Source organism: Sinocyclocheilus grahami, unplaced genomic scaffold (assembly GCF_001515645.1).
Source record: "Sinocyclocheilus grahami isolate Dianchi unplaced genomic scaffold, SAMN03320097.WGS_v1.1 scaffold264.1, whole genome shotgun sequence".
In the NCBI taxonomy this organism is placed as follows: domain Eukaryota; kingdom Metazoa; phylum Chordata; class Actinopteri; order Cypriniformes; family Cyprinidae; genus Sinocyclocheilus; species Sinocyclocheilus grahami.
In genome coordinates, this window is record NW_015505443.1 from 556,981 (window position 1) to 580,926 (window position 23,946).

Below are 23,946 nucleotides of genomic sequence, written 5' to 3' on the forward strand. Positions count from 1 at the left end.
GGCGATCCACAGCGCAAAGTTGATGTATTTCCTCAGCAACCAGCACAGATCAGCTTTAGGCATGACGAAGCGGATATCGTCCTCTTTTGGAAGGCCAACCAAAGTAGTTTCGCTTTCACAACGAAACACACAGAGCTTTTACGACATGCCAACAACAATACTACAGCGAGAATAAAAGTTATGCCTTCTTTATTTGCGTGAACATTTGAGCGGTGTTATGCAAATCTTCCCACATTGTGACAGTAGACATGTGGGGGCGTGTTAGAACAAGCCGTTTTAGGTAGGCGTGGTTGACTTTACTTTTATAAAGAATATCTCTTTGGATTTGAGACTTTAGTCTTTGCAACTTTGCAGATCTTCTTTATGCACCAAGAGCTTGTAACACTCCAAAGAGAAAGGAAAACTTGAAATCGCATCATATGACCCCTTTAAAGAATCGTTCACCCAAAAATGAAAATTGGCTAAAAATGCACTCACCCTCAGGCCATTCAAAATGAGTTTGTTTTTCATCAGAACAGATTTGGAGAAATGTAGTATTACATATCTTGTCACTTGCTCACCAATGGAGTGAATGGGTGCCGTCAGAATGAGAGTTCAAACAGCTGATAAAAACAACAATAATCCACAAGTGAACCACATGACTCCAGTCCATCAATTAACGTCTTGTGAAGTGAAAAGCTGTTTGTAACAAACAAATCCATCATTAAGATGTTTCTAACTTAAAACCATTGGTATTCCATTGGTAAACCATTGGTAACCAATCGAATTCATAGTTCTTCAAACAGTTTGATGGCAGATCTCCCTACGAAGCCCCTGTAGCCAACTTAGACTGAACAAACCTTTATTTTCTAGCCACGTTGCTTCGCGTCAACTGCCAGCTCAGAATACTTAAGGCTTTTGTGTTCATAGGCCTCCACCGCATCCTCCCAGGGCACAGTGAGCTCGATTATGTACACAGTACGTAGTAAAGAGGACCAAAACACAAGGTCTGGTCTGAGGTTGGTAGCTGCGATTTCAGCCGGGAAGCAGAGCCTATGATTTAGATAGACAGAAAGCTTCAGTTTGACCCCACTTGCCCCTTCTCCTACAAACTCCTTTATCTGTGCACGATGGCATACATGAGGAGGTAGGGGATTTGATGATGGATATCTGCCTGTTCTCCAGTGATGCCGCAAAACACTTCAGCACCTAGTTGTGCCCCCAGGAATACCAGCCTTGCATCAGGCTTACCTTACAGCCAACCAAGATGCATTTCAGGTTCGCTGAGGACAAAGGGAGCTGGTAGGATCTTCTCTGAATCATTGGTTAAGGTTCACTGGTGAAGGCAGGACATCATAAGTGGCTCGTAGAAGGAAGCTGATTTGGAATGCTTCCATACCCCACAGCTCCTTCCAAGAGAGTTTTTGCCTCTCAACTCCATCCCATTCTTTACCTGGGAGATCGCATTTGCACATCTCGTTGCTTGCTCTTGCTGGTGCACCTCCTCAACCAGCAATTTTCGATGCTGAGATGCTTTCTCCAGTAAATCATCTCATCTGAATCAGGACCGAATTATGCACAGATCAAGCATATTTACAAGTGAAAGCAGTTCTAGACAAATATGTGGGTTGATTTTGATGAGAGAGGAAAACAGGGGGTTGGACCTTTTCACTGAAGAAGGTGTTATTATGGCAGTTTAAAGTTACTTTATTGGCGGATTTGTTTCTTACAAACAGCTTTTTGCTTGAGACATTAATCAATGGACTGGAGTCATGTGGAATAATGTGATGTTTTTTCATCTGTTTGGACTCTCATTCTGACGGCACCCATTCACTTTCACATTCACGTTACACTTTAGACATTCTACTAACTGTAGTAACTCTGCAACATGTCAACTAACTCTCAGAACATTTGTAGACTGTTAGATTAGGGGTTAATAGGTAGTTGAATGTCTAAAGTGGACTATCAAAATAAAGTGTTAAACACAAATATCCTTTATGTATTTAATCCCATTCTATTAACCAATGTCTTTGCTTCTGACCTTCGATGATCCAGTTCAACCGTAACTAATAAGCACAAATTACTCTAGACAAACATTTGTGTCTTTGTTTATTGCTGAAGTGTGTTGACATTTCTTCTTCTGCATTCTACTGTACGGACGTAAATTTACTTTCCCTTCAGCCTGAGGCTTATTCATTTCACTTTTGGTCTGAAAAGGCTTTTATATTTGCCAAAAATATAACTTTTGTATTTTAAAAACAAACAAGCAAGCCCCGTCCAGATTTAAAAAGTAACGCAAAAGTAACGTAACGCATTACTTTCCATAAAAAGTAACTAAGTACCGTAATTAGTTACTTTTTCATGGAGTAACGCAATATTGTAATGCATTACTTATAAAAGTAACTTTCCCCAAAACTCTGTATATATATATATATATAGGCTATATATATATTTTTTTCTTCTTCTTCAAAATTATGGTGACTGTTGTAACGTCTGCCCCTACAGCTCCAGTAAAAGACGCGTCGTTGACTGATGATCGCTGTTATAATCGCATGTCGTCTGTAGGTGGCAGCAGTGCGCGCATGTTTGAGCTGCGCTGCTGTTTGGCGTCTCAGTAGAGGAAGAACTGCAGCTTGTGTTGAGTGATGTGGTATCCGCCTTTCTTTCACATACCAGAACAAACTCCCTAAATGCCCGCTCTAACCCTATTCAACAATCATCTCTTATAATGAATATATTATAAGCCCGACGTCCCAGCGGTTCATGGTTTCCTCTCTGTCAGTGTTAGTTTGGTAAGTGTCGTGATGTCTAGAGGATGCTAACATGCTAACTCATATTACTGTTAGCTGCTTAGCTTCAGTCTATAAACAGAAACATATGCTGCTTTAATTCTGAAACTTCAACACATGAAAGTGCTGATTCAGTGGTCGGTATTTGAGTTTAGCTTGTCATTTTTAGTCAGGTTGTTGTTCGAGTTTGCTTGCTGGATGACTGTAAATAAACAAGGCAGAACCAAATACTTTCTTCTTGTTTTGGGTTTTATGAATGATAAATAGATGTCAAATGTTATCCCAAATTAAATCCTTTTAAATTTAAATAAAACGACTTTTGCTTGTATATTAAATTTGTTACTAATGTATCCTTTTCCATCTCAGTTTGTCAGTTATTAATGTATGAAAAACACGACCTAGATTTTCAAGAAGTGACCATGAAATTTTGCACTTATTTATATTACTTGAAATGTAGGAAATATGAATGCACATTAAAATATGTATAAGTGCAACCTTGTCTTAAGTTCCCACAGTTGTAGAAAACCTGGAAATATCAGGGCATTTAGAATTCAGTGATAGAAAATGAATAGAAATTACATGTATGCATTAAATCTTATAAGTCGAACAAAAAGGTATTTTTTTTTAATTAGTCAGACAACCTGGAAATATCAGGAAATTTAGAATTCAAGGGTAGAAAAAAATACATTTAGAATTATGCATAATCTTGTATGTCAAATAAAATAAAGGAAAAATAATTTAAAAAAATTGGTTACACATTTTTATATTTACTTCTTAATGAAATGTTTCTAGTCTATTATTTATTGATCCCTTTTGCTTGTCTAATAAATTTACTACATGTATCTTTTTTTCTACAGATGTATTTTTTTGATCCCAGTTTGTCCATCTTTGTATCACAGGTCTGGAGGTTTCCTTTGAATGGGTTGAACTCAAGAGACTTTCTACTTTGATTTGGGCACATAAAGAACGTTATTAAAAGTGGTTCACAGACCCCTTTTGTATTAAAACATTGTGCATGTACAACAAAACGAAGACAACAGCGCCCAAAATGCCACTTGGATTGGGACGCAGAAAGAAGGCATCTCCACTGGTGGAGAATGAGGAGGCCGAGCCCATCCGGGCTGGACTGAACGTCCCAGGGTTGGGTGGCCTGGATGGTGGCAGGGTCAGCTTGGGTGAAGGAGCTGCCCATGAGGGCTTACCACCGCCACCCATCAGCCTGCGACCTCGCCTGATCTTCCACACCCAGCTGGCTCACGGCAGCCCCACGGGTCGCATCGAGGGCTTCAGCAATGTACGCGAGCTATATGCCAAGATAGGAGAGGCCTTTGGGATTACTCCAACAGAGGTGAATGGCATTTCTCTTTGCATTATAAGAGCAGGCCTTGCTGATTACACTGAATAAATGCTTATATTCTTTCTCAGGTGATGTTTTGCACACTGAATACTCACAAAGTGGATATGGACAAACTTTTGGGTGGCCAGATCGGACTGGAGGACTTTATATTTGCTCACGTGAAGGGCCAGAGGAAAGAGGTGGAGGTTTTTAAAGGAGAGGATGCACTGGGGCTCACCATCACTGATAATGGAGCTGGCTATGCTTTCATTAAGGTGAGACTTTTAATGATTACGGTTTTGATGCCTTTTTTTTTGTTTTAGTTTTTTTAAAGAAATTAATACTATTATTCAGCAAGGATGCATTCGGTAGTTCAAAGGTGACAGTAAAGACATTTGTAATGCTACAAAAATTTCTATTTTAAATGAATGCTGTTATTTTGAACCTTCTACTCGTCAAAGAGTCCTGAAAAACATTGATCGCCGTCTCCACAAAAATATTAAGCAGCACAACCGTTTTCAACATTGGTAATAATAATAAATGCTTCTTGAGAAACAAATCAGCATATTAGAATGATTTCTGAAGGATCGCGTGACACTGAAGACTGGAGTAATTATGCTGAAAATTCAGCTTTACATCACAGGAATAAATTCGATTTTATTATATTCAAATAGAAAACAGTCATTTGAAATTGTAATATTTCACAATGTTACTTTTTTAATGTATTTGTGATTAAATAAATGCAGCTTTGGTCACCATAAGAGACTTCTTTCAAAAACATTGAAAAATCTTACCGCACCCAAACTTTTGAAAGGTAGTGCATATCACAATATAGTTATTTTTGTATTAAATGTTTTAAGTATTAATCAAGCCTGTAGTTATGTTTCTTTTGGATAATCTTGTGAATTGTTCTTCCTTTCATTTGCTTATTTTCTCTTTCTAAAAAAGAAAAAAAAGAAAGATCATATGACCAAAGGTCTCAGTGATGAGTCCTACATTTTTGGTTTGAAAACATAAGATTAACAGGACTAAAACTAACATTACAGAAAGGCTTGTTCCAATTCTCCATTGTTGTAAATGAGCTGATATTCACATGCTTGTGATCGCACATCAGTTGATTTTATTATATTCAAATAGAAAACAGTCATTTGAAATTGTAATATTTCACAATGTTACTTTTTTAATGTATTTGTGATTAAATAAATGCAGCTTTGGCCACCAAAGTTTTCTTTCAAAAACATTGAAAAATCTTACTGCACCCAAACTTTTGAAAGGTAGTGCATATCACAATATAGTTATTTTTGTATTAAATGTTTTAAGTATTAATCAAGCCTGTAGTTATGTTTCTTTTGGATAATCTTGTGAATTGTTCTTCCTTTCATTTGCTTATTTTCTCTTTCTAAAAAAGAAAAAAAAGAAAGATCATATGACCAAAGGTCTCAGTGATGAGTCCTACATTTTTGGTTTGAAAACATAAGATTAACAGGACTAAAACTAACATTACAGAAAGGCTTGTTCCAATTCTCCATTGTTGTAAATGAGCTGATATTCACATGCTTGTGATCGCACATCAGTTGAATTCTATAATAACGAGTCAAGTTGTGCTATTGCATGACAACCGTAAACAGCATGCACCCTACTTCACGTTGTACCTAACAAACCCCTCTTAATAATAACTCTTTATCCTCATTCTGACCAATCATCTGAAAATCATTTGTTTCCTTTGCAGAGGATAAGAGAAGGCAGTATTATTCATCAGATCCAGGTCATCAACGTGGGTGACATGATCGAGTCAATCAACGGGCAGATACTCATTGGCTGCCGCCATTATGAGGTTGCCAAGATGCTGAAGGAATTGCCCAAAGGGAAAACGTTTGTCCTGAAGCTGGTGGAACCTTTGAAGGCATTTGGTAAGTGTTTTTGAATATCCTTTAGCTGACACTGACGGCCACAGTGAATCTGATATGATGAGTTTTTACCCTTTTTTAAAGACATGATCAGTCAGCGGTCGGGAAGCAAGTCAGGCTCTGCACAGTTAGGAACGGGCAGAGGAACTCTGCGTCTGAGGTCTAAAGGGCCAGCCACCGTAGAGGAACTGGTAAGACTGTTGGGTTAAATATACAGTGAACTCAGATCAGTTCAGTTCATGAGTCAGCAAATAGGTGTTTGCATTTGTGTGATTGGAAAGGTCTAGGCATCTCTAGCTGTGTCTTGTAATATGATACACACTTAAATACATATTTCACAAAATGTTACAGATTGGTTTGTGGTTTTCAGTATTCTTACTGATGCTCTCAAGTCTTTCGCAATTTAAAAAAAAATTCGACCTCGTGCTATGCCAGCTAGATAACTTTATCCTGGCGACTAAGCATTTTATAATACATCACAGACAATCAAACACAATAGCACCCATCGTAATAATAATAATCACCTATAAATTTCAGTTAAGCAGGGTAATCCAATGTCTTCATTAATTCTTATTTTGTGTTGCAGCCGTCAGCATTTGAAGAAAAAGCTATCGAGAAAGTCGATGATCTGTTGGAGAGCTACATGGGCATTAGAGACAGTGAACTTGGTATGTTTCCCTGCATATTACTGTTTTTGTACAGTTGCTGTTTTTTTAAATGGCGTCTCTAACTCCCACACTCATTTACAGCTGCCACGATGGTGGAGCTCGGCAAGGACAAAAAGAACCCGGATGAGTTTGCTGAAGCTTTGGACGAGACTCTGGGTGATTTCGCATTTCCAGATGAGTTTGTGTTCGATGTGTGGGGTGCCATAGGCGATGCAAAGGTCGGTCGTGTGTAATTCTAGAAACGGCTAAAATGGTAATTCTGGAAAACACTGCTTTAGGAACACTATTGAGATTTATTTTTGTTGATTTTGGGAGCATATGCTGGGATGCTTTTAAGAACGCTGGAAACACTTGTAGGCCACTAACTCTAACTTTTTTTTAAGATGCTGGTGTTATCAAGACACTATGTTGAATGCATTTAAAACTTGTATTTAGATTTGACTAGGTTCAGCCAGATCACTTATATGAAATGTCTTATTTAGTAGGATATTAAGCAAAAGATGCTGACACCACCTTTGAATTTGCAAGGTATTTACTCCAGGGCCCGTGTTTGGTACCCCTGTGAGGTTACTCTGTTACATACTGTGACTTTCACTTGCACTGTGTTGCCCAACGCTGTATAAATTGCACGGTAAGGCACAGAACACGCAGTGCAGAGATCGAGGCAATGCTGGTTTGCACTGTAGTGACCTCTCTGGTGTGGATCTGACCCGTCCCATGGCAAAATCATGGACCATTTGTCTTATCAACACTATAATGATTCCCTAAAGCATGTGCTGTCTTGTTATGTACTCTTGTTCTGTATTATACAAAGGATTTCGAGTTGCTTTGAACTTGTTGCAATGATCCGTTTCTAAATGACCTCTAGTGCTTTACATTTCACAGTTCCGTGGCTTAGCTCTTATTTTAAAAGAGTAAAAGAAAGGGGGGAAATAATTAACCATCTGTTTTCATTTTAATAGTGTGGCAAACTACCACATAATGCCAAACATAAGGAAATCGTTTTCTTTTTTATCAGTGAAATCAGTATTAAGACATGTCATGAAGTATTACAGATAGTGTTTCACCTGTTACAGTATTTATCCTTTAAAGGAGTAGTGGAGGAAATATGAAGGGCTTAAAAGTTGGGCTGGGCGATAGGATAGTTTCAAACAAACCAGAAACAAAACAGATTCAGAAAGCCATGTTGTGTGTGTGTGTGCGTGCGTGTGTGTGTGTATAATTTACACATCCAGTATTACAGATAGTGTTTCACCTGTTACAGTATTTATCCTTTAAAGGAGTAGTGGAGGAAATATGAAGGGCTTAAAAGTTGGGCTGGGCGATAGGATAGTTTCAAACAAACCAGAAACAAACCAGATTCAGAAAGCCATGTTGTGTGTGTGTGTGCGTGCGTGTGCGTGTGTGTGTGTGCGTGCGTGTGTGTGTGTATAATTTACACATCCCTGAAAGTTACATGATATATTTCACTATAAAACTAGCTCTTTCAGTGCTTTTTGCGAGCAAGTTTCACAGGGGAATACAATACTTCTGTGAGAGAATGCAACATTTTGCAAATGACCGCATATATACAGTGGGTACGGAAAGTATTCAGACCCCCTTAAATTTTTCACTCTTTGTTATATTGCAGCCATTTGCTAAAATCATTTAAGTTAATTTTTTTTCCTCATTAATGTACACACAGCACCCCATATTGACAGAAAAACACAGAATTGTTGACATTTTTGCAGATTTATTAAAAAAGAAAAACTGAAATATCATTTTGAATATTTGATGCATATTGCCCAGCCCTACTGGTAAGTGAATATTAAAGCACTGATTGGATGGTATAGGTGTTAGATGGCATTAATTGTATGCTATTGATTTGAGTGTATATAGTGTTGATGTGTTTACGGAAACTACACTACAGCCAGTGAGCATTTCCAAGATACTGACAATAGTACTGCAAATATGACCAAACACAGGCGTCTTACACTGAGCACATGTTGAATTATGAAGTTAGTGGAACTCTGAGATGATCATTACTCTTTTAACCAGGCAGTTCAACACTGTACTATTCCACATCTGTAACGTCAGAGCATGTTTGAAATGTAAATGCTGATCATGTGATGGTTAAAACTTTATAGTTCTTTTTTTTATAGTTCTTTTTTCTATTATTTAGCCGGGCGTCTTGTCTTATGGAAGGTGTAGGTTAATGTTTAAAGGACCCAGATCAAAAGTTAATAAAAAGAGAAAAAAACTAAATGTTTTGGTGTTACTTTTTACATATTGTAAATCTATCAGTGTAGCTTGAACACAGCTCTCTTGTCGTTGATTTACTTTGGTCACTTTTTCATTCAATGCTTTTGGATGGTTTTTAAGAATTAATAGTTTACACTGATGATGTAATGGTTTTGATGGACTCATGTTACACTGTCTCAGACTACCTTCAAATGGCAATAATCATGATACAAGTCTGTTATATCTGTTATGTTTTTTCATTGACAGAAATGCTATTGCACCAAATTGTTCTTTGTTAGATTTCTGAACAACATTAAAACAAACAAAATGAGTTGTGTGTTTTTGTTTTTATGTTCTGGAAAGCAGTAGGTGTTTTTATTCTTCTTACGGTTGTTCATTGAAACATTGGGTTCGTTCTCCTTGGCTGAATAACCTCACCAAGGGCATATTTACTTTTACATTACCATTGTGGACCGGGGAACGAGTGACCTGCATATGATTTAATATGAGTTATTTGGTATAGTATTTGTAATTTATCCCATTAGAAACGCACATTTTTGCCGTGTTCTGTGCTTCTGTGGCTGCATGTGGAGTTTTCCACGTAAGTTTCTTTGCGTGTGGAGTTTTCCACGTAAGTTTCTTTGCGTAAATGTCCCTGCAGCATTTGGAAAGGGTTTGCTTTCTTGCAACCCCTCACGTTGCCTCTTGAGTTCCCAAAACAATAATGCTTACACCAATCATTTCATGGATCGATGGTGGTTTGTTTTCCCCTCAAGCACCAGTTGATCCAATAATGAACCAAGGCTGCATATTAGAGTGACGTAAATAAAAACCCAGTGCTCCAGTGGACGAGGTGTGGTCAGAGACTGACTTCTGAGAATTTAGTGATTGTTTTTAAAGTTAAGGATAGTCACGGCTCTATAAAAGGCCTTTATTGGCGAAGGACGGACTTGTGTTTGGGACGTGAGGGTGCTTGTGGAAGTCTTGTGATGTAGATGAAAGATTGGCTACAAACACTGCTTGGGCTCATCGGGTTTTTCATTTGTAAAAGCGAGTGGACTCCACTCCAGCAACACCAGACAGCCATGCCCTTGCGACCGAGGGCTTCCTCTCAACCTGGAAGAGCAAACACCCTTCCAAGCCTTAAAAACATCCCAGTCCTGCGTCCGAGAGCTCTGTCGTCTCATGCTCAGTCGCCTTTAGAGGATGAGCTCTCTTGTCTGGTCTGCTGCGAGATCTTCACCGATCCCGTGGTCCTGAAGTGCAGCCACAGTTTCTGCCGCCTCTGCCTTCAGCAATTCTGGAACAAGAAGGCGGCCAAGAGGGAATGTCCCGTATGCAGGAGGAAGTGTTCTCTGACGGAGCCCACCGTGAGTCTGGCTCTGAAGAACGTGTGCGATGCCATTGCACAGAAGCAGAAAGGACAAGCGTCTGCGAAAGCAGGCTCATATTCAGCCAACGGGACGTCCAAACCAGAGGCTCTCTGTGCCACTCACAGGGAGGGACTCAAATTGTTCTGCCAATATGATGAAGAGGTTCTCTGCTGTGTTTGTCAAACGTCCAAGAAACATCAAGGCCACAGTGTGTGTCCTTTGGAAGAAGCAGCAAACGATCTCAAGGTGATGTGTTGTTAAGAATTTTCCTTAATTCTTAGTTGTAAGAAATAATTTTCCAAATAAGCCTTATTTTTACCAGAATAAACCAAAATAATAAGCCTAAAAATGGCTTTTGGGTGTTTTTATTTTGAAATTAATATTACATGCATATTAACCCTCCAAATTCTTATTACCATAATGCATACTAAAGCAATAAGCCCCAAGAAGCCGTGGTTTATTGCTTTTATAGAACGGTTATTCCATATACGTAGCAAGGTTTCACAAAATAAAACGGAGCAAATAAAGTGTAATGATATTAATAAAAACAGTATTCTTCCACCAAACAATGTAGTTCCTCAGAAACGGTTGTGGTTCCAACAAAGTGGTTGCCGAGCAACACACAAATGTAAACAAAGGTGTATGTTTGTAGAGTCATTTACAACAGCTTTGAACTTGGCTCAACCAATCAGAATCAAGGACCGGAACTATCCATTTTATAAAGATGTTTTTCTTGTGTTTGTCACTATTCTCAATTCTTATTAATGTGGTGCAATAGATTTTTCGTGGTCATGGGAAACTTGATAATATCTGGGAATTGAATAAACTGAGGCCAAGTCAATACAATTTTTAATAGTAATAACATTAACAGTGAATTTATGTTTTCCTAGAGTTAGAACTTGATTTTTTTAATAGTGCAATTTCTATATAAATTCTATATTATTATTATTATTATTTATTTTAAAATCTTGTTGTGGAATTCTTGTTTACGGTTTGCAAACTGTCCTTGAGGGGTTGTTTTAAATTGGATTGAGATGTAAATTTATTTTTTCTCCAGGAGGAAATGCGGCAGATTGTCATCCCACTTAAGAAAGATCTTCGAAGCCTCTATGAGGCCAAACAGCAATGTGATGACATAACGGTCCACATCAAGGTATCAACAAAGAACAAGATCCAGACTAATAAACATCATGTGGGGGAAGTCGTGGCCTAATGGTTAGAGAGTCGGACTCTTAACCCAAAGGTTGTGGGTTCGAGTCTCGTACCAGCAGGGATTGTAGGTGGGGGGAGTGAATGTACAGCGCTCTCTCCCACCTTCAATACTATGACTGAGGTGCCCTTGAGCAAGGCACCGAACCCCCAACTGCTCCCCAGGAGCCGCAGCATAAATGGCTGCCCACTGCTCCGGGTGTGCACTTTAATTCCAAGTATGGGTCACCGTACTTGGCCACATGTCACGTCACTCACTCACATGTGGTAGACTAGCCATCAACAGATATCTAGGGTAATCACTTACTTGCCTTCTTTATTTTGGGTTCACATAGAACCAAAGGCAACAGACAGAGAAACAAGTTCACGAGGAGTTTGAAGAGCTTCGGCAATTTCTTCTGAAGGAGGAAGCTGCGAGGATTGCTGTTCTGGCAGAAGAAGAAGAGACAAAGAAACAGACGATGAAGAAAAAAACGGAAATAATCGCTCGTGATATCCTCAGCTTTTCTCATGCTGTCATGGCCATTGAAAATGAGATTGCTAATGATGACAGCCTCTTTTTACAGGTAACCTGCTGTATTTGGGTTGTTAACTAATCTTATCAAGTTTGTACAAATATTAGCACAAGTACCTGATTTGAATTTTTCTCACAGAACTACGAGAATGTCAAAAAGAGGTAATAGTACATTGTACATTTGAGAGTATTTGATTGAATTATTTTCATAAAATCCACAACTAACCTGACTGAATGCCCTTCCAGAGCTCAGATAGCATTTCAAGAACCAGAAAATGTGCCCAATTCTCTAATTGACGTTGCGGAGCACATCACCTCCCTGAAGTTCAGAGTGTGGGAAAAAATGCAGAGCCTGGTGGAATACAGTGAGTGTTCAGTTATTATAGAACTGGATGAGTTTGTGTAAATATTCCGAATAGGTTCCCTTTAAATTCATGAGTCGGAATTTGAATGGAATTAGTTAAGGAAATTACTGAACTGCAATTCAAAGAAGTTCAAAGTTGGTTTGTTCAGCAAATGTCATGTTGTTTGGCTCCACTTTGAAGACTTAGAGTAAAGTAGAGCTTTCTGGGAAATACAGTTTTCAGCCAGCATGGTACATAAAATGATATAATGTAAAACATATTGTAAAATGATAATAAAATGTTATAATGAAAAAATATATATATTTATATTACAAAATATTAATATATTTCATTATTTATTTACTAATGTGTCTAAAAATAGCCCATATGATGTATGAAAACATGTTTATGGATAATTCATTAAGATAAATTAAATGTCGTATTTAATTATATTAAATGTATTATATATTCAATTATATTTATTAACTACACTTAGTTTCTTAAAGCTGAAGTGTGTAATTACTCTTTAATGGCTGTAATTACTCACTAGTACAGCCAAATGGAATTGCAAAAATGTATTGTTTCCGAAGCCTTTCCGCCTGCTCCAATTAATCCTTTGCCGGGAGCTTGATTGACAGGTGATCTGACCAATCATAGTGACGAATCTGCCATTTTGTTTGACAAACAAACCAGACAGGAGAGTAGATCTACATTAGATTTACATTGGATTTACATTGCGGGATTTTGCGAAGGGTCAGTTGGTCAAACAACCAGATATTCCCATCCCAAAAAACTTGGTTAAGCCAATGTTGTTACTGTGTCAGGATGTTTAATAAAAGACCAAGTATAAACCCCAAAAAACACTTTTAACACTAAAAAAATTACACACTTGAATTACATTTAAATGAAATAAATCTTACATTTTAACACTGGTGCATAAATATGCATTTGTTGTAATGTCTTCCCGCTTTCTCTACCACTTAGCTCCAGTGACGTTGGACCCCAACACAGCCTACCCCTGTTTGTCTCTTAGCAAGAGCCTGGCGAGTGTGTCCAACACGGGGATGATGAAAGAGCTGCCTAATAACCCTGAGCGCTTTGACCACTTTGTTTTTGTACTGGGCTCCAAGGGTTTCACCTCAGGATGCCATTCCTGGGAGGTGGACGTGGGCCAAAATAATGACTGGGTAATCGGTGTGGTTAAAGAATCAGTAGCCAGGAAAGGCAAAATCTCAGGCTGTCCCAATGGAGGATTCTGGACCATGGCTCTCTCTGATGGGAAGTACACGGCCATGACCAGCCCCCACACCCCGCTCAACCTGAAGGGCCACCTGGAAAAGGTTCGGGTGAAGATCGACTATGATGCTGGAGAGGTCAGCTTCTTTGACTCAGTGGGTGTCACACCTGTCTACACGTTTAACGACCACTTCACTGAGACAATGTTCCCTTTTTTCTGTCCGGGGGCAAATATAAATGGGAACAATCCAGGGGTGCTGAAGATCTGCCCCGTGAGGGTGGCAGTATGGAATAGTGCCTCCTGGTGACGCCGGCTTTATTTACATATTTCCGCTTCAGTTATACAGTACCAGTCAAAGATTTGGAAACGTTTACCTTTTAGTCTATTAAATTACTATTTTTCCAGGTTTTAGAATGAAGTCTGAAGACTGATCTTTCACTAGCATTTATTCAGTGCCCGGGATCTCTTTACCATTCCTTGGAGAGACTCACCAAAGATAAGCATGGGGACTCTTTATAGAGTAGTTTTCAGCCCATGTTGTTTACGGTCTTAACGCAAACTGACCGTGAATAATTTTTCAATTATTTCTCAAACTGTCTACCCAATAACTGTTAGTCTCCTGTTCCCCGCCAACAGTTATTTATCTTTTAATTCAGTGGAAGCATCTTAGCCAAAAGACAGAGAATGCCTGCAAATTTAATTTCAGGCCTTTAAACATAATACTTCAGATAAACAGATTTTAAAGCGCACAAGAAGCTCAATCAAGTCTATCCAGACCTTTGATTGATAGTGTATGATTTTAGGTTTTATGGACAGTTTGTTGTCTACCACAGTATATGTTTGTATAATTTACTAATATTTATGTTTACCTCATATATGACCCTGGACCACAAAACCAGTCTTAAGTCGCTGGGGTATATTTGTAGCAATAGCCAAAAATAAATTGTATGGGTCAACATCGTTGATTTTTCTTTTATGTCAAAAATCATTAGGATATTAAGTAAAGATTATGTTCCATGAAGATATTTTGTAAATTTCCTAGTGTAAATATATTAAAACTTAATTTTTGATTAGTAATATGCATTGCTAAGAACTTAATTTGAACAACTTTAAAGACGATTTTCTCAGTATTTCGATTTTTTTTGCACTCTCAGATTCCAGATTTTCAAATAGTTGTATCTCAGCCAAATATTGTCCTAACAAACCATACATCAATGGAAAGCTTATTTATTCAGCTTTCAGATGATGTATAAATTTCAATTTAAAAAAATTGACCCTTATGACTGGTTTTGTGGACCAGGGTCACATATATAAATGTCACTGATATGTAATGCCAAATTAGAAAAGCATGTTGTATTTATTGTTTCTCACAAGTGTAGTACAAGTGATATGTTAGACTCAGTAGATCTATGTACCAGTTTATAAAACTCAAGGATATTGATCAAAATATAAACAGAATTCGTAACATTCTATGTTGTTTATTAATGTGTAGCATAGAAATGTTCTCAGAAAACACTTAGCAATAAATGCTAAATATCTAGTGTCATGTTCTTTTTTTTATGGTAAATGGCAAATTATATAGCACATAATGTTTGTGCATTCAGATAAATGACACAGTATTGCAGTATTGTTTGTTTAGTTTAGTTTGTTTTATTGTATTGAACACACAAAGAATGAAGTTACCATGTCATAAACATTAATGACTGGGCTTATCACTATGTTAATAATGGTAAAATGGGCCATCTGGATCAGCCCTTTCATGAACTTCCTTATATAAGTGTTTTTCTGGTTTGTTCTTCTGGTTTACCAGGGCATTGTTTTTCCAGTGTAGTCCAAGAATCCGCCGTGTTGCTTCTCAGTAAGGCTGCCAATGACACGGAACACCCCCTCTACACTTTCTCTGGTGTCGATAGGTGCCTGAAATTGACACCAAACAAAAATATTGTTACTAGAATGGATAACTGTCACATTTCTGAGAAGTCTATGATGAATGCTTCAAGGTTCACCTGCTAGGCTATGATTAGTTCATTTCCAATTTAATTAAAAATGGACCTGTTAAAGTGAATCAACTTTATTACTGAATCTAGATTTACCCCATCTCCCCCCATGTCCGTCTTCACCCATCCTGGGTGAATGGAAATGCAAAGGATCTCGTCTGCCTTTAAGTCCCTAGCGGTGTATATGGTCAACATGTTTAGACCAGCCTGAAAGGAAAACAGATCTTTAATGAAGTTTTAAATCACATTCAAATGAGCATTTTTGCTGCATGTCTAAACAAAGCCTTAGAATTCTTGCGTACCTTGCTGATGCTGTATGGGAAGAGTGGGAATGGCTCTTCAAAAAGCAAAAATATTTGAGCAACGGGCCTCCAGGAGTTGCTTGACCATTTCTAAACCCAAGCCTCGGTTAGCTCCTGTCACTAGAGCACTACACACCTTTAATGCCGCCATGTTCAAAGATGAAAGTCTGGTTCTGTCAACCAACCTGCCTCATTATATGGCTTTTTATATAGGATGCAGAGTGGACTCCACGCCCCTTATTGCACTGGTCTTTTTAGTGTTTGTAACCATGATGAGTCAAGATGACATTTCAAAGTTACTCAGCATGAACATATATAAGCGCTGATTGCATTGAGTAATAAAACTGCTTGAATGCTTTCCAAAAGCTGTAATGTATTATTCCAAATCATAAATGCTATCTGGAGTGAAAGTAGAGCTTAAAGATCTGGGCTAGAAAACAACAGTCCTAAAGCAATATCTGGAAGGTATGACCCAGAAACTGATGAGCTAATTAGTAGCTCCATTATTGCTACTGTGACCTTGAGCAAGGCATTTATTCATAGGTTCAAATCATGAAATAAGTCCGATTGAAGTATGACCAGGTGTGACCAATATTTGATCTTCATAGAAGTCACCACCATTCATCTGGATTCCAACTCTGCACTCTCTGGGCTTCTTTTTTTATGAAGTGCATTCTGGGATGCATGTTCACATGTATGCTGGAAACCAAAAAAAAGTGAATAGAACCATATGTAGGTAAGCGCATGTTAAATTTGTCTGTCATGGGATTTTTGTATGCTGGAAACGTCCAGTAGTTACCCGTTAAGACTCACTCTTTAGAATCAAGGTTCTCTATTTGCATTTGTGGTTCCATGAAAAACCTTTCAAATCCATGGAACTTTTCCATTCCACAATTTTATTGATTTATTTATTTTTTAAGATGTTTCTAAAGAACCTTTTTTGAAGTTCACTGAATGGTTCTTTGGAGAAGCAAACATTGTTATATGGCATTGCTTTGAAAGCCCCCTTTTGGAAACTTTATATTTAAGTGTGTATTATTCTCCATTTTATGCCTTTACCCTTGAATGCTACAGCAATAAAGACTGTTCTCTCACTAGCTTTTTTTCAGTGCCCTGGAACTCTTTACCATTCCTTGGAGAGACTTAGCAAAGATAAGCATGTGCGCTCTTTAGTTCTCAGCCCATGTTGTTTACGGTCTTAAAGGGGTCATATGATGCGATTTTAATTTTTCCTTTCTCTTTGGAGTGTTACAAGCTCTTGGTGCATAAAGAAGATCTGTAAAGTTGCAAAGACTAAAGTCTCAAATCCAAAGAGATATTCTTTATAAAAGTTCAGAGTCAGCCACACCTACCTAAAACGCCTCGTGCTAACACGCCCCCTCATATCTACATCACTATGTGGGAAGATTTGCATAACGCCGCCCAAATGTTCACGCAAAGAAAGAAGGCATAACTTTTATTCTCGCTGTAGCTTTGTTGCTCAGGCCTGTAACCAGCTATGAGGCCACCGAGGTCCGGACCTCGGTAAATTTTTCATGTTCAAAAATAAAACGAGTTCTTTGAATGATTAATTTGCTGTTAAACTCCTCATATGAATGCCTGCATGACATGTATAATTCAGTTTAGACAGTTTGCAAGAATGTTTAGCGTCCGTGATATGAAAATGATCGCTGCGAGACGCCGGCGGAGTGAACGAGGCTTGAGTGAGCTGTGAGTGAGGGCGCGGGCACAACCTGATCCAGCTATTATAAGCATTTTTGAACTTGTCTTTTCCACTTAATTTAACACTTTAGAAAGTTAATAAAGTAGGAAGTTGCAGTGTAGAGTCAGTGATATCTTTATCTTATCTTATTTGCAAAAGATTGGAAACTATCGGTTTATTTTTATTTATTTTTAGTGTTTTGTTTGTTTTAGTATCTATATCTGGCAACACTGCATCGCCGGCACTTCAACTGAAAGCAATCAAAAAAGCCCATGGACAGGTTTTTGCTGACAGGATATGGCATTCGGTAAGGGAAACGCAACAATTATCATGATATTATCTTAAACGTTATCAACGCTGTCAAAAACAGTAGCATTTACACAGATCTGTAGAACAAGTAGGTTACAGAATGGAATGAAATGAAATGCGCAAAAACTAGCCATGAAGATATGCTGTGTCATGCAGTATAGTTACATTTTCACAAATCATGCTATAAACGTTCATAAGAGCACTAGACAAAGTTATTGTAGTTATGTATTGTTGCAATAAACAACTGATAAAATGATCCACCCTTAAATATAGTAAAGGGGGTTATTATAACACAATTCTTTAACACCAACCCCCGAAGCACATATGAACGCATACTTTATAAAACGATCATGTTGCCATTTTCATTTGAAAATGTAACTTTCAATATAATACATATTCCAGTGCATGTGGCAAAGAGGTTTGCATACTTGAGCTAATGAAAGAGGTTTGTACTATAAATGCAAACAGTAAAATTGTGTGTTTGTACGTTAAACAGGTTATGTGTGTGAGATCTTGAAGACTTGAATTTGGCTTATTCAGTACTCAAATGTTATACCTATCTATGCAATACAGTGGAAAGAAGCCTTAAAACACACGGGAATGATAAACTTAGACGCCGTCTCCAAAGGCGTTTCAGAGAATTTGGCGGGACATCCAACCGGCCTCACAACCGCAGACCACGTGTAACCACACCAGCCCAGGACCTCCACATCCAGCATCTTAACCTCCAAGATCGTCTGAGACCAGCCACCCAGACAGCTGCTGCAACAATCGGTTTGCATAACCAAAGAATTTCTGCACAAACTGTCAGAAACCATCTCAGGGAAGCTCATCGTCCTCATCGGGGTCTCGACCTGACTGCAGTTTCGTCGTCGTAACTGACTTGAGTGGGCAAATGCTCACATTCGATGGCGTCTGGCACTTTGGAGAGGTGTTCACTTCACGCATGAATCCCGGTTTGCGTGTATGTGTGTGTGTATGTATGTATATGGACAAAAGTATTGGGACACCTGTCATCTAAACACTATTTAGGACTTTAATGACATTGCATTCTAAATACATCTCCCCTTTGCAGCTATAACAGCTTTCATTCTTCGGGGAAGGATTTCTACAAGATTTTAGAATGTTTCTGTGGGAATTTTGGTCCATTTATCCAGTGGAGTATTTATGAGGTCAGACACTGATGTTGGACAAGAAGGCCCAGCTCACAATCTCTGTTCCAGTTCACCCTAAAGCTGTTTGATGGGGTTCAGGTCAGGGCCAGTCAAATTCTTCCACACCAAACTCATCCAACCATGTCTTATGGACCATGCTTTGTGAACTGGGGCACAGTCATGCTGGAATAAAAAAGGGTCTTCCCACAAAAGAAGCATAGTATTGTCCAAAATGCCTTGGTGCTGGTTGCTGAAGCATTAAGATTTCCCTTCACTGGACGTAAGGGGCCTAGACCAACCCCTAAAAAACTGCCCCATACCATTATCCCTCCTCCACCAAACTTGCTCATCAGACTGCCAAACAGAGAAGCACGATTCATCACTCCACAGAACAGGTTTCCACTGCTCCAAATGTTTATAAATAAGACTGCATGGCCAGGTACTTGATTTTATACACCTATGGCAATGGGTCTGATTGAAACACTTTAATTCAAGAATTCAGAGGTGTGTCCCAATACTTTTACCTAAATAGTGTACATTTATTTATTACCAGAGAAGCTTTTAAATGGACAAAGGGATTCTATATAATGCACACTTTGCCCATACAATAAAATCACAAGTCTTTTAAAATGTTCTTTAATTTTATGTAACAGGTTTACATAACAGGTTTTGGTCTTCCATTTCATAGATTTTGTTTCATATATGCTTACATTTATTTGCCTGAGCTTGGCCAATATTATTTTTCACATGTTTTACATCTCACTGTTATGATGCTCAATGTTCTATATTTTATGATGTTTAAAAGACATTGAATACCAGGAATGACCCAGTACTACAGATGCTATAAATTATTAACTTCTCTTCCTTTAATCAACTGTGTGTAATTGACAACATATACAGTAAAAAAAAAAATAGAGACTTTATTGCTGTCACGTGTACGTTTCTGTCTAGTTCCTGTTTGCCCCTATTTGGTTAATTTCCTGCTCATTTAGTTAATCATCTTTCATTAGTTCCCACCTGTGTTGTATTAATCATCTCATTTGCTCCTTAGTTGCCTGCCCTTTATAAGCCCTCAGTTTCTGTCATTCCTTTGTCCTGGATTAATGTTATTTTTCAATGGTATATGTGGTTGATGCTGATTAAAAATATTCCTTTACGCCTACGCCTTTGTCATGCGCTCACTACAACCCCAACCCCGTGACAGAATCCAGGGCCTGTTACTGACAACATTGACATCAGTGGAAAGAATGAACGAGGTTAATCGCCGTGGCACAGGCGAACCCCGACCCGATCGTCTATGCAAGGGTGTTCGTGCCGCTCGTCCTCGCCAGCTCCCTCGAGGGGGAAACCCTTGTGATGCTGTTCCGGATCGGGATTACTTACCATCGCCCCATGGAGCTCCCAGACACCACCAACCTCGACTGGAAGGAGGCAGTCATCCGGTGTCTGGAGAGCCTCCGTGGGGCGATGGTAAGTAATCCCGATCCGGAACAGCATCACAAGGGTCGGCTCCAGCCCCAGAGCTCGCTCCAGTTTAGCCCAGGAAGGGCTCCTGATCCCCCGTTTAGCCCAGGGAGGGCTCCTGATCCCCAGTTAAACCCAGGGAGGGCTCCAGCTCCTGAGTATAGCCCACGGAGGGCTTCAGTCCTGTCCCCGAGTTTAGCCCAGTGAGGGCTCCTGTCCCAGAGTTTAGCCCAGTGAGTGCTCCTGTCCCCCGTGCTTAGCGCAAGGAGGGCTCCAGTCCCCAAATCCCCTCCAGAGCGCCCTCAAGTGCCCGCTCCTCCAGAGCACCCAACCTCTCAGGCAGGAAAATACCCTGGATGGATGAACAGTACATTGCACAGCTAAAGGCCTGTTCACACCAACACAAATCTTCAGCATGAAAATCCAGTTAAATTTTTGCTTTGTCAAACAAGAAATAACAGAACTGGTATTTGATTGGTATTGGCAGATTCTCAAGGTTGCAGTATTGATATCTGAATAAAGAATGGCATGCTTGCTGCAGCAGAGGGAAGAGTTTCTGTGAATTACAACCCAATATACTGTTTGTTCCTGAAAGCTATTAAATATCTTCAGAAGACCTGGAATATAACACATACACACACAATCCCTAATTTGGATGCATTTAGCTTGAGTTTAGGTTAAATTATACTTAAGTTGTAATGACATCTGTCCATTTTTGTCCAGTTGGTAGCAGAGTATGTGAGCGGAGTAGAGCGGCAACAATTTCCCCTCTGTGCTCCAAGCATTCAATAATTACTCCGCTCCGGGTTCACCATTTCCCGCTCCACTCCACTGATCAGAAACACCGCTCCACGGCTAAATTATTTCACTATGCTTGAAAAATCAAAGTTCTGTTCAGAAATTATATTAAATGAAAAATAAATGCATAACATTATAATAATAGTTTTAACATGGTTTATTGTAACACTACAATTAGCCCAAGTCCATATTAAATGACTGCTTAAACTTAGCTTACTTGTCTGTGCAACGTCTCTCTACTATGGCGAAGCTGAAGGTAGTTACTTCAGAAACAGAAAGAAAATGCTGTAACTTTTCCGTTTTTAAGCTGATAAATCACAGGACAGCGTTGACCAAATTTTCTTCATTCCTGAATGTAAACACGTGATCTGTACGTTATGTGCGAGCTTGTGTGTTCTGTCTGTGTGCAGCCATGTAGCAGCACATTAGTTTCGAGTGGAGATTAACAAACTACAACTTACAACATGCTTTAACCTCCATCGCCATTTTAACCTTCATATGTGATCCACATACCTGTCAAGCTAACTAATTATGTTTAATGCGTGAGTTTGTCATAATTTGTGCTCGTAACGGAGCAGTAGCGGAGCATTCTGGGAGTGAGTGAAAACCTCAATGCTCCGACTTTCAAAAAATCCGCTCCTAGCTCCAGGCAAAATCACTCTTCTCACATACTCTGGTTGGTAGTACTGTCACCCACTCATTTCCTGCAAACATGCAAATTATTTTGTATAACAAAATGGTTTTATTATTTTGACTGTGATAGTTACAATATAATATGACCAGAAACTTGATAATGAAACAGTAAAAGCTGTGCTCAAAAAAAGTATATTTGAAAGAAATTATGCAGAAATCGAAAGCACCTGCTGCATTTCACGTAACATGAATTTAAGGGATCAACACTCACTTTTTCTCCACCCAGTTCAGTTTTCACCCATCCTGGATGAAGGGCTATGCAGAGGATCTCATCCGCCTTTAACTCCTCAGCAGCTAACACAGTCAGCATGTTAAAACCTACCTGATAGGTAAACATAGCATTTGAGTTAAACATTGACTCATGCCATCAATACATCATGGGCAATGAATGGGATCCAGTTTAACTAGAGCCAAAGCAGAACACTGGTGGTACCTTGCTCACGCAATAAGGCAACACTGGGAATTGGGTGCACATGGCAGGCATCCTGGCAATGGATCCCCCCAAGAGTGGAGATGTTGATGACAGCTGCTTTATTACAGGACATGCCTGGTATCCCGCTGGCTTTCGCCGCTGCTTGTAGATATGGTAAGTACTCCTACATAAAAAATGAGAAAGGATTACATATCTCTAAATTAAGTTAATTTGACACAATGACGTTAACGTTAAAAATGAATACTTTTGAGTATTGGCATTGAGTGTACTACATATTGTAGCTTATTCTAGCATCTCATTTGTACTAGTTGACTAGACTTCTAGAAATGTATTCAACTCCAGTGCATGTTGACAGACCAATGAAAAAAAAAATATTCAGAGCGACCTGCAGCAAGCGCAACACAAGAAACTACTGATGAACAAAGCGGTAGCTCACTTAAATAATAGTTCAGCAGTGTCTTTAGTCTTAGCTGGTCTCTCAGCCTGATGAGACCAGCCAGTCCCAGTTTAAGATTATTTTGGTACAACGCCATGAATCTCGCAAACTCTGCCACATCCAGTGACTAGTACTTCCCCAGAAGCACTCATTTTAATAGTTTAGTCACAAACTTATGTACCGGTGACACAAAATAGTGAAAGCCCCAGCCTAGATGTTTAGCCAGAAGGCAGAAGATTTCATTAATTTCAAAGGACAAATTGTTTTAGAGCTCTTAACGATGCTTTCTACGATGCTTCAGACTCTCTGACACTGGATGGATCATCAGCATCTAAAGTTAATAGAACAACTATTAGTGCTAAAGTATTAAGCAATTAAATGGTATTTAAAAAAAAAATCAAAATTCTCAAAAACTATTTCTAGTGAAAAGTTTAAATGCACAAAGGACACATGCACATTTACCAAGACGTATGATAGTGATCACACTTGGATGCTTTTTCACCAGTTCTCTCAATGCCTTAAGAAAGATAATAGACATAATTAAACAAGGCACATTTTGATTTACCTGATGCTTTCTATTTGTATTAGTTATTTATAACTCACCTCAGACTTCGGTCCATCTGGATCACGACAGGTAGCAAAAATATGCCGTTTTTGACTAGAATCCTCCGAGAGTTGCTTAACAGTTTCTAAGCCCAAGCCCCGGTTGGCTCCGCTGATCAAGATATTGCATGCTTTCACTGCTGCCATCATCTAAGTTCATCAGTTTGGCTTATCCAACCTGCTCCTTAGAAGTGCTTTTTATATGAACCCAAGCGAACACCACACCTATTTTGAACTCATGTATTGTTCTGTGTGTATTGTGCTGTGTCATACTGTATATGCTATTGAGGTTATGAGGAAAAGATAAATTACACGAATAGTCAGAGAGCTAAGACAAACCAAAGTGTCAAGATAACAAACAAGCTAAGATAAAAGTGACTGCTCGTTAATTATTTGCAACTGTAATAAACAGTGGCAGCCCAGTCAAATTACGCTGCAGTCTCTGTGAAAGGAAGGCAGAAAATAAAAGAAATGAGTAA

General features: G+C 38.8%; 2 protein-coding genes and 1 pseudogene across 4 annotated transcripts; 2 read left to right on the top strand and 1 right to left on the bottom strand.

Moving 5' to 3' along the window:
• The first annotated feature begins 2,481 nt into the window (after positions 1–2,481).
• LOC107599306 (PDZ domain-containing protein GIPC1-like) lies at positions 2,482–7,891 on the top strand. 3 transcript variants are annotated; one of them, XM_016290858.1, is made up of 7 exons: positions 2,482–2,771; positions 3,626–4,116; positions 4,194–4,379; positions 5,834–6,014; positions 6,096–6,202; positions 6,598–6,679; positions 6,761–7,891. In XM_016290858.1, the coding sequence occupies exons 2-7, from the start codon at positions 3,784–3,786 to the stop codon at positions 6,910–6,912; spliced, it is 1,041 nt and encodes a 346-aa protein (XP_016146344.1). In that variant the 5' UTR covers positions 2,482–2,771; positions 3,626–3,783; the 3' UTR covers positions 6,913–7,891. The 3 variants fall into 3 exon arrangements, with proteins under 3 accessions (XP_016146344.1, XP_016146345.1, XP_016146343.1); XM_016290859.1 differs by having other exon boundaries at positions 3,646–4,116; XM_016290857.1 differs by having other exon boundaries at positions 3,668–4,116.
• Positions 7,892–9,664: 1,773 nt separating this feature from the next.
• On the top strand, positions 9,665–14,446 carry LOC107599344 (E3 ubiquitin-protein ligase TRIM39-like). Its single transcript, XM_016290906.1, has 6 exons — positions 9,665–10,518; positions 11,330–11,425; positions 11,817–12,047; positions 12,135–12,157; positions 12,242–12,360; positions 13,324–14,446. The coding sequence occupies exons 1-6, from the start codon at positions 9,895–9,897 to the stop codon at positions 13,881–13,883; spliced, it is 1,653 nt and encodes a 550-aa protein (XP_016146392.1). The 5' UTR covers positions 9,665–9,894; the 3' UTR covers positions 13,884–14,446.
• A 933-nt stretch (positions 14,447–15,379) lies between these two features.
• On the bottom strand, positions 15,380–23,621 carry LOC107599335 (uncharacterized; annotated as a pseudogene).
• Positions 23,622–23,946: the final 325 nt, after the last annotated feature.